The sequence below is a fragment of the Chrysochloris asiatica genome, unplaced genomic scaffold (assembly GCF_000296735.1).
Source record: "Chrysochloris asiatica unplaced genomic scaffold, ChrAsi1.0 scaffold00055, whole genome shotgun sequence".
Classification (NCBI taxonomy): domain Eukaryota; kingdom Metazoa; phylum Chordata; class Mammalia; order Afrosoricida; family Chrysochloridae; genus Chrysochloris; species Chrysochloris asiatica.
Genome location: NW_006408573.1, coordinates 5,802,325 through 5,818,388, shown reverse-complemented (window position 1 = coordinate 5,818,388; position 16,064 = coordinate 5,802,325). Strand labels below are relative to the sequence as shown.

The following is a 16,064-nucleotide window of genomic DNA, read 5'->3' as shown; positions in this document are numbered from 1 at the left end:
ATAGGGTCACTATGAGTCAGTACCAACTCGATGGCACCTAACAACAACAATAGTTCTACTTCCCTGTCTCTCTTTTGTCTTGCCTTCCCCCTTTTATTATTTTCTCTTTTCATTGTTGGTCCCTTTATTTATTGTTTTGTTTTCCTCTGTGTGTGTGTGTGGGGGGGGTGCGCGCACATGAGCGTGGGGGCTCTTTCCCAACTGACAGGAAATAGCAACTGTGTTCATATAGCCTAGCCACCTTACGCTTTGTAGCTCCATCCGCTGGGCAAAAGGCAGTACCAGCTCTTACACCACCTGATAAACGACAGATAAACGACAGACTGCAGCTAAACCCAGCTTAACCCACCCTGAACTGAGGTGCAAAAAGAGAGAATGAAAACAGTGTGTGTGCTTCCACTATTCTCTAACTACACCCAGAGTAGACAGTCAGTGAGAGCCTAAGAACAAATCAACATACAATCATCAATTAAATACAAATACAACAACCCCACAATGCCCTGGAGGCAATTTTAGCTCACAAGAAGAAACGGGAGAGAATGGCTCAAATTACTCACCAAGATTCAGAGACAGAAATGTTTCTGAGGAAGTAGAGATAATGGGGCTAACTGAAAAAGAATTCAAAAGAATGATATTTACATCCCTACAAAGGATTATAGATCAAAGAAAGCAAGGAGGACACACACACACAAAACCTTTAGAATAATTCAGGGAACACTAAAAGAACAAACAGACAAAATAAATGCAAATTATGAAATAGTATTAAATCTGCAATTAGAAATCCAGAAGATTAATTGTAAGATTTCAGAAATGGGTAATTACAAGGGCAAAGGAGTGGGTTCAAAGCAATGGAAGTACAAATTGGTGAGTTTGAAGATTTATAAATCTGTCACATTAGTACTTTATAAAAACAAGAAAAAAAGAATTGGAAAAAAAAAAAAATTCTGAAGAAAGCCTAAGGATTATGTGGGACACCATGAAGAGAAACAATTTACAGGCGACTGGAATGCCAGAACAAGAAAACACAATAAAAAGCATAGAGAAAATTGTTAAAGAGTTGTTGCTGGAAGAAAATTTCCCTAGCATCATGAAAGATGAGAAGATAAGCATACAAGAAACTGAATGAATCCCAAACAGGATAGATCCCAAAAGCAAATCACCAAGACATATCATAAACAAGCTTTCCTAAGCTAAAGACAAGGAAAGAAGTCCGGGAGCAACTCAGCAAAACTGAAAAGTTAACTACAAAGGAGAGCCAATAAGACTAAACTCTGATTTCCCAGAAGAAACCATGCAGGTGAGAAGGCAATGGATGACATTTACAAAACTCTGAAAGCAAACAAGTGCCAACCAAGAATCACATACTGAAATTAATTTGAAAAGACCACACCAACTTTACGAATGAATATAAATTGCAAATAACACTAAAGGGTGTTCTTTGGATTGAGAACCAACAATATTAGACAACAACCTTAGATTACCATCCATAACAACACCACCACCCAGAACTCAATCCAGATATGTTGTATTTGTTGTTGGTTCCTACTCATAGCAACCCTATATAGGGTTCCTCCAGCTTTTTAAATCTTTGTGGATACAGAAAGCCTCATCTTTCTCCCATGGAATGGCTGGTGAGCTCAAACCATGGAAATTGCAGTTTGTAGTCCATTGGTTATCATATGAAGCCACCTCACTCCCCAATCCAGATATTGAAGCATTTAAAGTAAAACAAGCTTACAAGACTGAAAATAGGGAACCAGAAACATCAATGTATAATGAAGTCAACTGCAAAGCAGAAAGCGGGAATAGTGCAGATATAGAACTTACAAATGGCAAGAAAGTCAAGTAGATTTCAAGATATAACAGACTGTTTTAATTAGGAAAAAATGCAATGAATTATAGGGTAACCTTTAATTGAACCTGAAAATTATTAATACACTTGCATATCAAAAATAAAAGAGAATACCAGAAAAATTTGGTAAAAATTAACACAACTGAAATGAAAATGAAAGAAAACTCATAAACAAAATGAATTCAGTGCAAAAAACCATGTGGAACAAAGAGACCAGCAGCATCACACACACAAAAAAACACACAGCAACATGGCAGCAATCAATTCACACCTACTGATAATTATTCTGAATATAAATGAATTAAATGTACCAGTCAAGAGACAAAGAAAGCACAATGGATAATTAAACAGGATCCTTCAATATGTGGTCTATAAGAGACACATTAAAAAGATGTTACCCAAAATGGGGGGGCTACAAAGGCAAGAAGTGACTGGCTTATAAGCTTTCAAGAGGGAACCTAGATCCAGAGGGCGTGGAGGAAGGTAGAATCTCCAGTGAGTAGTATCCAATCTGTCTAGGCGGGGCTGATGCAATGACATGCAGATAGGGCTCTTGTGATACAATAGTGAATGAATATTTGTCATCAGGACTGATGGTGAGGGTTGGAAATGTAAAGGTAGACGTTTTGTAGCAAGGAGGGGAATGATTAACTTTTCAGTCTAAGAGTGGAGGTCCCTGGGACTATCAACGGAGAAGAGCAGAGAGTGGGGACCCTACCCAGAGAAGCAGTGATGCCTGAGATGGAGGCAGAGACAATGATGTGGAGAGATGGAGCGGCTGGGAACTTTAGATCCAGAGAGGGAGAGGGGCTGTGTGCTGACGACCAGGGGGCAGGCTTTTGGTTGATTGATGATGCATGGAGGGGATTGTAACCATGGCAGTGAAACAATATACGATAGAATGAATGTAAAACTAATGTTCTCCCATGTAAACGATCACATAAGTCACAATAAAACATTAAGAAAAAAAACAAAAAACATGTTGTTGTTAGGTGCCATTGAGTTGGTACCGACTCATAGTGACCTTATACACAGCAGAACGAAACACTGGCCGATCCTGGGCCAACCTCACTACTGTTGCCACACTTAAGTCCATCGATGTTGCAACTTGCTTGGTCAATCCATCTCGTTGGGGGTCTTTCTCTTTTTCTCTGATCCTTCACCTTACCAAACATGATATCCTTATATGTAGACAATCTAAATGTCCAGGAACAGAAGAATGGTTCAACAAACTTTGGTACATACATAAAGTGGAAAACCATGCACTCTTAAGGAATAAAGATGAATCTGTGAAACACCACACAACTTGGATGAACGCAGAGAACATTATGTTGAGTGAAATTAGTCAATCACAAAAGGACAAATATTGTTGAGACCAATGTTGTAAAAAGTTAAGAAAAGGTTTGCCTCACAAAAGAAGCAATCTATGATGATGTGGTGGAAGGAAAATTAAGTATGGACTAGAGGGTTGTTGTTGTTAAGTGCCGGTTGAGTCGGTAGATACATGTTAGTTAACATGAGAGACAGAGCAGGCAATATACAACAAGCCTGAGGTTAGCAGAGGAAAGATGAAGGTAGCGGGAGACACAGGGAAGAATGCAGCAGTTAAACTGAATAGAGGTAACACTGTTAACTGATGATACATGGAGGGGATTTCAATCATAATAAAGCAAAGTACATGATTTACTGAACGCAAAACTGATGCTCTGCTCTGTAAACCTTCACTTAATTCACAATAAAAAGTTAAAAAAATAAAAGGAGAAAGAAATAAAAAGGAAATTGGCTAGAGCTGAGAGAAGGCGGGGGAAGGCAGCAGTAGAGACCTCCGAGCTATTCTAAGTACTCTGGCTTTTCTTCAAGAAATGGGAAACCACTGGAGATTTGGAGCAGAATATGATTCCATTTATATTTTGAGTAACAATTCACATAACATAAATTTCAGTACTTTAACTCTTTTTAAGAATTTTATTTATTTTTTCAGTACTTTTAAAGTATACACTTCAGCAGTGTTTTTAGTATATTTACAGGGTTGTAAAACTGCCACCATTCTCTAACTCCAGAACAGTTTATCACCCAAAAAAAGAAACCTCATACCCATTTTTCTGTCCCCTCAACTCATGTCAACCACTAAGCTCTGCTTTTATGGATTTTGCCTATTCTGGATATTTCAAATAACTGGAGTCACACAATAAACGGTGTGGTGTTTGGGGCTTCTTTCAGTTAACATTATTTTCAGGGTGCATCCCTGTTGCAGCATCTGTACTTCAGTCCTTTTCAATGGAGGAATAATATTCCATTGTGTGGATATATTCCATTTTGTTTCTCCATTCTTTTATCAGTGGACATTGAGGTCGTTTCTACTTTTTGGCTAGTATTAATCGTGGTACTATGAACATTCATGTATTTGGTATTTCATGAACATATTTCCAATCATCTTGGGCCCGTTTATACTAAAAACACAACAATAAAATCAAGCAACAACAGTAACAAAAGCCCCATAATAGCTGTATAGGTGGGCAAGGACGGAAGCAGGGAAAGTTGTTAATGTGCACAATAATTGTAGTCAGAAATGAAGGCGGCATGGAGATTTTGCGTGACCTTCCAAAGTGTTGTTTCAGTGGTGTGGAAGAAGTGAGAACGTCTGACCAGAGTACTTTAACAGAGAACTAAAATACTCTCGTAAAGTATTTTAACAGAGAAAGGGAGGGGTATGAGAGAGTACAGACAACTTTTAGAAGGCATTTTATTGTCAAGATCTGAAGGGGAATGGAGCTGAAAGAGAAAATTAAGTCAAGAGTATTTTTTTCTTATGAGAATAGTTTTTTGTTTTGTTTTGTTTGTATGTTTTAGGGAATAATTCTAGAAGAGGAGGAAAAACTGATGGAGTGCTTTTACCTATTAAACAGAAATGGTGATGTAGCTCCTCCCCAAGATTGTTATGTAGATGCTATGAATGTAAACATTCCTATTATGAATGCTAAGTTAATGGTTGAGCCCTGATGTGACCTATAGGATAAGCATTGGACTGGCAACCATAAGGTCAGCAGTTCAAACCCACCAGTCAACTCTTATTAAAAACCCTATACAGGGTTGCTATTAGTTGAAACCAGCTTGATGGCACACATTAACACTAACAAGTTAACTGTCATGAGTTAATAAGTAATAAATCACTTAGCATAGCATAAAGTATATGCTCAATAATGCTTATTTACAAGAAAAATATACAATACTGGGCAATTCTTAATGACAAAATAGACTAGAGGGGTTGAAGATGGCAGGGATTTAACTATCAAGGCAATTCATAAGACAAAGAAAAAGGCATAGAGATGAGGTTGGAGGGAACACAAGATTGAAAACAGTCCAAAGTGAGCACTGTAAAAAACCACACCAGAAATCCTTTGGAGCACTTTTACCACACACTAATGTGAATCCAATAATGTCTGCTTGCTTTTTAAACATAAATCATCTAGCACCCTTTTAGTCACGTTTCCTCTCACTGAATTCACATCCAGAAGTATTTTTGTCTATAAAACTGCATTAAGTACAAATAACTTGATTTCTCAATTGAAGTAATCAGAGATGCATCTAACTCTAAATCAGAGACCTCATGCTACCAAAGTTGATATAATTACAAAGGCAAACAATTGTGGTTTAAAATTAACCTATGTAACTTTAACATGAAAGTACATTAAGGTTTCATTAGATTGTTTGCATTATAAGAGGTGCATCATTCAATTAATTCATTAATATGGGCCTGGTCCAAAGGACAAGCAGCTGGCCAAACATCCGATCTAGTATAAAATTAAGAATATGAGCAAGAGAGAAATCCCCTTATGTGCTCTCATTTCAGATCAAGAGAAATTTACAGGAAAATCACAAGAACAACAACAAAATTCTTTATCTTTGTAATCTTAATTTTTCTGACTTTAAGTGCTGATGTCCTTGAGGTTTTAGAAAGGAATTTCAGGAGTAATGTACTCCATGTACTATGAACTATCCCCCTCAACCCCTAAAAGGGGAACCGATTAGCTTTATCCGTTCCTAGACTGGGTTTTCTCCAGAGTACGAAAACCAGTCTTGATTTCTAGCTAAGTCTTCTCTGCCAAACACAACCTAAAACCTTAAGTCTAAATGTATTGAATGATTTTATAGAATATGAACTTCTGAGGTGGAAACACCAATGTGAGAGGCATAAATACCTGCTGGAATTTATATAAGTCATTATATTTTTCATGGAAGTCCAAGTTCAAAAGTTCCCTCTGAAGTCCTTCTAAGAAGTCTTGGCTTTGGATGAAGTTTGGGATCACACAGTGAAGAAAGGGGTCCACATCTATGACAATGGTTTCTGTTGAAAGGAAAACATGATCTAGGGCTTTTTCCCCTTTTGTATTTTGCCCCCAAGTGTTGTTGCAGAGAGAATACAAAAGGCATGGCCATGAATTTTGAGGAACCTACTATCTAAAGCTAAAATCTACAAGCAATTCTTTTTTTCCTTACCCACACAATGCTCTTTTTGAAAGACTGTTGTTGCTGTTGAGTAGGGCATCTGTATAGGGTTTCTGAGGAGTGGCTGGTGGGTTTGAACTGCTGACTTTGCAGTCCAGTGGTTATCCTACAGCGCCATACATACCAGGACTCCTTTTAAAAGAATGTACTTTAGAGCTCAACTACAAGAAGAAAGAAGAGGAAAAAAAAGAGTAATCTGATACAATTTGATGAACTTGACCTACACGTATGGATGCAGTAGCTCAAAAGAGGGAATAAATCTTTACAGCGAGGATTGTTCCTACCCGCTCCATACACAGAGTAGACAGGGATGGGCAACTTGGACATTGGCTACCCAAAATGGGGGGAGTGGGGACTACAAAGGCAAGAAGTGACTGGCTTACGAACTATCAAGAGGGAACCTAGATCCAGAGGGCATGGAGGAAGGTAGAATCTACACTGAGTAGAATCCAATCTGTCTAGGTGAGGCTGATGAAAGGAGATGGGGGTAGGTCTCTTGTGATACAATAGTGAACAATTGTTATCAGAACTGATTGTGAGGGTTGGAAATGTAAAGGTTGACATTTTGTAGCAAAAGGAGGAGAGTGATTGACTTTGCAGTCTAGGAGTGGAGGTCCTCTTACCCTTTGGTTGGATGATGATGCATGGAGGGGTTTGTAACCATGGCAATGAAACGATGTACGCTAGGATGAATGTAAAGCTAATGTTCTCCTGTGTAAACTATCACATAATTTATAATAAAACATTTAAAAAAAGATAATGTACTTTAAAAGGAGTCCTGCTGTTATGTTTGACTGCTGGTAAGCTCAAGGAGGCGGTCCAAACCCACCAGCTGTTCCTTGGAAACCCAATACAGTGTCACTATGAGTGAGAATTGCCTCGGCACTCCAAGATGGAACATCCTTGTAAAAGGAGCCCTGCAGGGTGTGTGTTAGGTCAGCAGTCCAAAATCACCAGCTGCGAAAAATACAGCTCTCCGCTCCTAAAATGATGTTGAGTCTCAAAAACTCTGCATAGGGTCTCTACGAGTGGGAATCGACTCTATGACAGTGGGTTTTATACTTAATTCTTAACATGAGACTACATGTGGCACCACTAAAACCAAGGTTCTTGCAACTTATTTTGTTTTGTTTTGTTCAACAGTGATTTATTAACTGAATGTACTTTAAGTAAATTCCTTATTTCCCCAAACTTAAAAGTGTAAGTAGCAAGTTAAAACAGAATAGCAATACTGATTGGCAATCTTAACTTTTCTTGTTCCCCAAGTAATTTTTGAAGTTGTGGTGTGGTGTTATATGATAAGCACTGGATTACTAACTGGAAGGTCAGTGGTTCAAACCCATCAGCCACTCCACAGAAACCCTATATAGGGTTGCTATGAAGGAGCTCTGGTAGCGTAGTGGTTACGAATCGGCCTGCTAACCTCAAGGTTGGCAGTTTGAAACTACCAGCGGTTCCATGGGAGGAAGATGAGGCAGTCTGCTCCCATAAAGATTTACAGCCTCGGAAACCCTGTGTAGGGTCACTATGAGTCGGAACCGACTCCACAGTACTTAACAACAACAACAACATGAGTCCGAGTCAGAGCAATGAGGAAAAGTTACTTTGGGGGGAAGTTATAAGATACATGCTTTAAAAAACAAAACAAAACAAAACAAAACCCCAGTCATACCCACCAATTCCTTGATTTCTCCCCCAACATTTTATACATGCACCTCCATTAATAATAATCATCACTACCACCACTTCTCAAGTGCCAGGTACAGCCGTGCGTTCTATTCATTTTCTAGTTTAATCTCAACAACTGAGATAGACTTAATCATTACCCCTATTCTACAAATCCAACTGACAAGTTTCTCAAAGCAGATCATACATTTTAAAAACGAATCTATTTACTTGCTACATGCATCCTGAGCACCTATCCAGCTCTTAAAGCACTTAACTGAAACAAAAACCCTGTAGAAGGAAAAGTTCAATCAACGTTTTCCAGCAACGGCCAGTGAGAAGACGCTATCAGTAATCTCTGATTTCAGAGTTCAACTGGGAACTTGTAAACCCTGTTTCGCCTTCATGTCTTCCCCTTCTCAGGTTTCTAAATTCAAGCTGAACTTGGAAATAAAAGGGAGCAGCAAGCAAGACAGGAAGTCACAATCTCTCCCAAAGCCTTTTCTTTCTGACCTCACTGGCCCTCGGGTGGGCTCGAGTCCCCAGGACTGTTCGAAAGGCCCCCTGTTCTTTCCCTCACAAGCACCCAGTTACCGTGACTAAACGGCATCTGACGGCTCCAGGTCTCAGCCACTTGTTTTTTCAACGCTTCCTCCATGAGACAGTCCGAAAATTCCGCCATCACTTCCTTCTTTCCCTTTTTCCCTACCCGACTCGGGCCAGGATCCGCAGACCTTTTCCCACTCATCTTCTTATGGGTTATAGATCCACGCCGAACTCAACAAACAGCACCTTTCCTGCGGAGACTACAATTCCCACAATGCCCTATTTCCCATGTTCCTCAGCGTCGCTCAATCTATTATGAGAAGGCGGGACTTATTTCTGCATTACCAATAGGGCAGTTTCTTTCTGCTGTGCATAAGGTCGCTATGGGTCGGTACTGTCTCGATGGCACCTAACAACAACAACAATAGGGCAATAGGAACTTCAGAACTTGAGGCCAGCCCACCAGCGATTGGTCAGTGGCGCTTGGTCTGACAGATCACCGCCTCTCTACTTCCTGCCGCCAGAGATTCCTAATGCGTTTCCGGCGTGCGTACGCCTCCTCTTGCGCTCTCATGTTAATGGCGGGTGGCGGCTTCTAAGCGGGACGCAGATAACCGCTGCCCGCACGGGGAAACTTCCCTGCCTCCCGCTTTCCGCTCGCCGCCAGTGCCCGAGCTCGCCAGCATGTCCGTAGTGCCGCCCAATCGCTCGCAGACCGGTTGGCCCCGGGGCGTCAACCAGTTCGGCAATAAGTACATTCAGCAGACCAAGCCCCTCACCCTGGAGCGCACCATCAATCTGTAAGTGCGGTCGATCTCCGCGCGCGGCCTTCGCCGGCACCCCCATCCTCGTGAGCACTACTGGAGTCGTCGATCTTCCGGCGCACCCCCGTCCAGTCTGGTGGCTTTATGAATCTCTCCCACCCCCGCTCCCGCTCCCGCTCCCGCTCCGGTGAAGGAGGACAGGCCCCCTCTTCGTTCTCCAATCCCAAGGGGTTAAGTCCTGCTCGAGAGGGTTTCCCCTGCTGTATTCAGTCTCATTTGCTGCAGTTTTTATTTAAATAAAATAAGTAAGCATTATAGGTTAAACTGAAGTTTGCTTTGAATGCATCGTTTTCCCGCCTCCCAAGAAGTAACTAATTTCAAAATCTGATGCTTATCCTTTCTGGTCAACGTTTATGCTTTCATATCACGTGTTGCTATTGTTGAGTGTATTTTTATTTGCTATGAGAGGTGTATTGTAAAATCATTTTATGCAGTGTTCATTTTTCTCTAAGCTTTCGGGATCTAACTATAATACATCTAATTTTTGCATTTTAATTGCTAAATATTTCCGTTTAGGCCACATTTCATTCTTCTGTTAGTGGCTGTCTTTGCTTCCTACTCGTTTACCTGTCTTTGACGCAGTGACAGCATCCAGGCCCCCAGTAGGTTCAAACTTGGAAGGGTGGCTGCTGTTATGGTTGTGGTTCCGGACAGTGGAAGGGACTAAGATGAACATCCTTCTGATTAAGCACTTCCAGCCATTGCATTTCAAGGTCACTCGCCAACACAATTTTGCGGTGGCATGTAATTTGCATTTGAGAAGTGTGCTAAAGAAATAGGCCTTTAAAAAAAAATAGTTTCTGAGCGTTTGTTTTTGAGGCTATGGAGACTAGGGATCAGTTTCTGCTGGTTAGTCTTTCTTTACAGGTGCAAGGATTTACTGATACTGGTGTTTTAATAAGACACTAGTAGTTTTCACTGTTTTATATTCAAGTAAACTGTTTTGCTGTAAAACCAATTTAAAATGGAAAAAATGACTTACACTTACTGTTTTATTTAGAAATTAAGATAAAGAAACTGTTTGGCGTATAAAATCTGGAATTGATAGTTGTGCATTAACATTGGTTTTAGTTTTATATCTCTTAAAAATGTTCTTAAGATTTCCATGGCAATGAAAAGGCAAATGCTCTTTTTAAAGATAATGGAAAAGTACAACTTCTGGGTTATATTTAGTGGTAATTAGAACAAGGATGGGGCTTTTCTTCATTTTCCTTACTGTTTTGCATTCAACCTGTTATGAAGAGTTTAAAATTTTTTAACTAGGTGAAATAGTTGTGCTTTCAGATAAATCTTTTAATTGTTGCTGCATTAGGGTTATAAGTTGTAGATATACAGCACTTTTCCTTTCCTATGTAAATATTGTATTCAAGGATAATCATTGTGCTGTGAACTTAATTCATATGAATGTGTGATGATCTATTAAATTGAAAACAAGCCTCTTCCCCTGCTCAGTTTTTTTTTTTTTTTTTAAGAAAATGTGCATGGTGCTGGTTACAGCGAAGAGGAAGTAGGTGTGAACACCGCTTTAGGAAGCATGTATTATGATGGGCTTTAGCAAACCTATACAGGGTCCATATAGGTCAGAACTGACTCAATGGCACTTAATATGTATGTGGTGTGGCATGGGTTAATGTGCTGGATCGCAAGGTTGGCGATTCAAGCTCTCTAGCCGCTCCTTGGAAACTCTACACAAGGTCGCTGTGAGTTGGTACCTACTTGGCTGCACTTAACAACAATATATATGTGACTGGTCTGGCACTCTGATTTCACAGCTGAAGCTTATAATGTTTTATCTTGATGATATCACTTTACTGATGTGGGAATTGACTCTTGCCAATTTGAAGCTACCTAGTGGTTCAAACTAACGTTGCAGTCCAGTGCATTGTCCTGTAGCACCACACCAGGACTCCGGAGACAAGTATGGCTTCTCCCTGATTCTTTTAGCCTCAGGCGATGAGAACTAAGTGTTAATATATAAAGAATTTTTTAAAAATTGCCTGGCACATAGTGTTATCTGATAGTGGCTGCTGATGCCAACGATGTTAGATTCAGCATTGTTTCAACTAAGAGAATTTTTTCATATACCCATTTCTCACTTACCGACATGATTAGATTCCAAAGGCCAGGTCGTTTTGTGAATTTGGGTGTGGTGTAAAAATTGAGAAAGATGAGGTACCCTGCTTCCATAAATATTGACAGTCTCAGAAACTTACAGAACAGTTTTGCTCTGCTGTTTAGGGTCACTAAGGAGCTCTGGTAGCATAGTGGTTATGAGTTGGGCTGCTAACCTCAAGGTTAGCAGTTTGAAACACCAGCCGTTCCACAGAAGAAGTAAGAGGCTTTCTGCTCCCATAAAGATTTATAGTATCTGAAACCCTTTGCTATGACTTAGAAGCAACTCCACGGCACGCCACCACCACCACCACCACCACCACCACCACCATCATCATCATAGGGTCACTGGAATCTTGGTATGGGGCTGTAGAGTAAACACTGAACCTCAGGATTGATTCGTATTGCAGAGTGGCAGTTCAAACCTACCAGCTGCTTCTCGGAAACCCTGTACAGGGTTGCTATGAGTTGGAACTGACTCGACAACACTTAACAACAGCAAAATAGGGTCACTATGTGAATGTCATGCTGGGTAAGATGGAGGGTCAGAGAAAAAGAGGAAGACCCCCAATGAGATGGATCAGCCAGGTGGCATCATTGATGGCATCAAGTGTGGCAGCGGTACTGAGGTTGGCCCAGGATCGGGCATTGTTTCGTTCTGCTGTGCATGGGGTCGCTATGAGTCGGTTCCGACTCAACGGCACCTGACAACAACAACATGTCAGTCAGAATCGACTTGATGGCAGTGAGTAATAGACCTAAGCAAGACTTGGAGAGTTTACTTTAGCTTACCATACTCAATGTGACAACTGTCAAATTGCACCATTACATAAACTGCCAAACCGCTGAAAATTATGGACCAGCCAAGCTGACAGATGACTGAGACCATCATAGCCAGCATTCTTCTTAAACTGCCAGACGTGAGTTTAATATGCAAAATAGATAGCAATTTTTTACTATTATAAATGTGAAATGTCAGATAATGAGATAGTTGGTAAGTGAGGATTAGGTGTAGTCCTTAAAGCACACTGCAAATGGTATCTTTTCATTGGCTTTTTTTAGAGATGTTTCATTTATGCGTATGCTTCATTATGACTTCTAGACATAATTTTGTTTGTATTTTGCCACCCTTGATTTGTTCCCCTTTCTATGGTAGCCGAGTGGATTAAGTAAGGAGCTCTGGTAGCGTAGTGGTTACGAGTTGGGATTTTCCCCTTTCTATGATGTTGTTGTGAAGTGCTGTCGAGTTGGTTCCGACCCATAGCGACCCTGTATAGGGTTTTCGAGGAGCAGCTGATGAGTTTGAACTGCCCACCTTGCAGTTCAAACGGCTTTGCAGTCTGGCACATTAACCCAGAGCGCCACACCAGGACTCCTTTCTATGATAGCCAAGTGGATTAAGTAAAGAGCTCTGGTAGCGTAGTGGTTACAAGCCAAAGTTGGTAATTCGAAACTACCAGCGGATCCACAGGAGAAAGATAAGGCTTTCTGCTCCTGTAAAGATCTTTAGCCTTGGAAACCCTATGTAGGGTTGCTGTGAGTCGTTAACAACAACAGTTGTCGTTGCCTTTTGATAGACTAGATACCTTGGGGAATAGGCAAGTGTGTCCAGAGCATTCCTCAAAACTCATTGTAATGGAGGCATTTCTAAGTGACACACCTGGTACAACATAAGCGCAGGATTTTAAACTATTTCTAAAGAAAAACTGTTGTTGTTAAGTGCCATCAAATTGATTCCGGCCCATCGTGACCCTGTATAGGGTTTCTGAGGAGGAGCTGGTGAGCTTGAACCGCCCACCTTGCAGTTCAAACAACTTTGCAGTCAAGTGCATTCACCCACAGCACCACACCAAGATGAAAATTGTCGTCAACTCTAAGAAAGAGCCTGTTTTGGGTTCTTGGTAAAGGCGGGAGATTAAGGAAGAGGTGGACAGAGATGGGAATGAGAAGGGAAAACTAAGGGTACTGAATAGAATAAGTGCAGAAGGTTTTGTGGTGGTGTTAAGTGCTGTGGGAATTCATAGCAACCCTGCATTAGGCTTTCCTAGGAGTGGCTGGTAGGTTTGAGCTGCCCACCTTGTGGTTAGTAAGTAGTACGGTGCTGATTGTACAGTGCCACACCAGGACTCCTCTTATTAACTTTACAAGGAAAAGAAAAAGAATGTTGAAAAGGTGGTCTGAAGGGTTTGGTGTCAGAACAGTCCGATAGGTAATGGGAAGTAAAAGGAAATAATGGGGCAGGTGATCACTGATGGAAAATGGTACCTCAGTTTCTAGAAAGAGATTGACTATTTTGAAGAAAAAAAACAAGTACCACTGTTGAGTGAATTCTAACTTATATTGGCACTATAGGACATAGTTGCAAAAGACCTCTTTAAAGTGTTAAAGGGCAGAGATGTCAGTTTGATGTGGTGTCACCTGACCCAAGCCTCAGGGTATTTTCAGTTGCCTCATATGCATGAAAAAGCTGTACAATTAATTAGAAAGATTAGAGAAAAATTGATACCTTTGAATTATGACATTGAAGAACATAAAAGTACATGGACTGCCCAGAAGAATGAACTAATCTGTTTTGGAATAAGTGTGGCCAGGTTGCTCCTTAGATGTGACTATGGCAATACTTCATCTCTTGTGCTTTGGACATGTTGTCAGTCCTGAAGAAGGACATCACGCTTAGCTAAGTAGTGGTGGTGGTGGTTATCTGCAGTGGAATCGGTTCCAACCCATAGCAACCCTGCACAGGGTTTCCGAGGTTGTAAATCTTTACGGCAGCAGAAAGCCTTATCTTTCTCCCGCGCAATAGCTGGTAGTTTCGAACTGCTGACCTTGCGGTTCACAGCCCAATTTGTAACCACTACACTACCAGAGCTCCATACCAGAGCTCCTGATTAGATCTAAAAGCAAAAGATTATCACTAGAGATCACCTCTTAGTATGTACAAGTCTTAAGAAGAGTGATCTGTATCTGGACTTGGAAGTTAAATAAGGAATAGCAGATGGTCTAATGGAAAGCTCTGGCTTGAGTCCAGAGTGCTGGATTTTCTGATCACTGCTGTCTTTATATACTAGCTTTGTAACTTCGGATCCCTCCTGTCTCGCTGAGTATAGTATATCTCTTTTTCACTATGGTCTCTCTCTGTGATTGGTATCTACTGTGGTAAAGACATTTTGATCTTTAGTTCTCATGTTAAATGTTTGTCTTTGGATTGTAGGTATCCTCTTACCAATTATACTTTTGGTACAAAAGAGCCCCTCTATGAGAAGGACAGCTCTGTTGCAGCCAGATTTCAACGAATGAGGGAAGAATTTGATAAAATTGGAATGAGAAGAACTGTAGAAGGGGTTCTGATTGTACATGAGCACCGGCTACCCCATGTGTTATTGCTTCAGCTGGGAACAACTTTCTTCAAATTGTAAGTTGGAAATTAACAGCATGACAACTTTTAATGAGATTTTAGGGGTTGTTTTACACAAGAGCCATTTTAAGTAGCTTTGGAATGCAGTTTTAACTCTATGTCATTTGTTTGAACAAACACTACTATTAGTGGAGTCTTTAGAAGGGGAAAATCTGAACAATTCTCCAGGCAGTGTTTATTACCTCATTAGAAATCTACATGCTGTCTCTATATTGTTGATAGTAATGATTGCGCTTAATAGAAGCCCCTTGAAATAGGTTTGTCCAAGATAAATTTGTAGACAGCTTTACTAAGAATCATTGGTACTATTCCTTTGTAGAGTGAATAGTGTTTCTTTGTCTTAATGACTTTATTTTTAAAGGTAACAATTTACACTCATAAATATATCTAGACCACAGTTATTTGGCCAGATAAAGAGAGATTTCAGTTGAAATTCCTCAGGGCTAAAGAATGGGACCATGGCCTCTCTGTGCATTTCTAGATTCCGTTATCGTCAGATTACTTCCAGAGAAGAGATTGGGGTGGACTGGTGGCCAGCAATTAGATTTTCTTCCCTGTCTAGTTTATGTATATATTTATTTGTTTAAAACTAGGGTTTGTGTACTATTATCCTGGTGAATTAACATAAAGTCAAAGTTTTTGGCATCTTTTCATTATTTGCAACATGTGTTTGCTTTGATTGCCTTAGGTGACACCAAAATACATTGAGTTACTTGATAGAAATAACTACTGTTTTTATTAAGTTGAAAGCTGAAATTCTTAACTTTTATACAGACCTGGTGGCGAACTAAATCCAGGAGAAGATGAAGTTGAAGGACTAAAACGCTTAATGACAGAGGTATTTTTCTATTTAATTGCTTAGACTTTGTATTTTTGTACATGTGAATACCATCAGTTTAGAGGATAATTAGTATTTTTCTGTCTTGTGAACAGGATGTTCATTTTGAATGCTTAGTTTTCACTTTTTTTTATTGTAATTTGGTGAAAGTTTACAGAGCAAATTCATTTTCCATTCAACAATTCATATGCATTGAATTTTGTTTTGTAACATTGATTACAGTCTCCACAATGTAACAACGCTCTTCCCACTTTGCATATTTAGTTTTTTTTAATGTTTTGTTGTGAATTGTGTGATAGTCTACAT

The 16,064-nt window shown here is 40.1% G+C and overlaps 2 protein-coding genes across 2 annotated transcripts in view; one reads left to right on the top strand and one right to left on the bottom strand.

Moving 5' to 3' along the window:
- Positions 1–8,789, bottom strand: part of OGFOD1 (2-oxoglutarate and iron-dependent oxygenase domain containing 1) — a 32,634-nt gene extending 23,845 nt beyond the window's left edge. Inside the window, exons 1-2 of the mRNA XM_006863538.1 lie at positions 8,618–8,789; positions 6,052–6,197 (exon numbers count right to left, since the gene is read on the bottom strand). Coding sequence (XP_006863600.1) covers positions 6,052–6,197; positions 8,618–8,771 — 300 coding nt within the window. The 5' untranslated portion in view covers positions 8,772–8,789. The remainder of the gene's footprint in view (positions 1–6,051; positions 6,198–8,617) is intronic.
- Positions 8,790–9,108: 319 nt separating this feature from the next.
- NUDT21 (nudix (nucleoside diphosphate linked moiety X)-type motif 21) overlaps positions 9,109–16,064 on the top strand; it is a 34,499-nt gene continuing 27,543 nt past the window's right edge. The window contains exons 1-3 of the mRNA XM_006863537.1: positions 9,109–9,369; positions 14,717–14,917; positions 15,695–15,758. Of these exons, the coding sequence (XP_006863599.1) occupies positions 9,254–9,369; positions 14,717–14,917; positions 15,695–15,758 (381 nt within the window). The 5' untranslated portion in view covers positions 9,109–9,253. The remainder of the gene's footprint in view (positions 9,370–14,716; positions 14,918–15,694; positions 15,759–16,064) is intronic.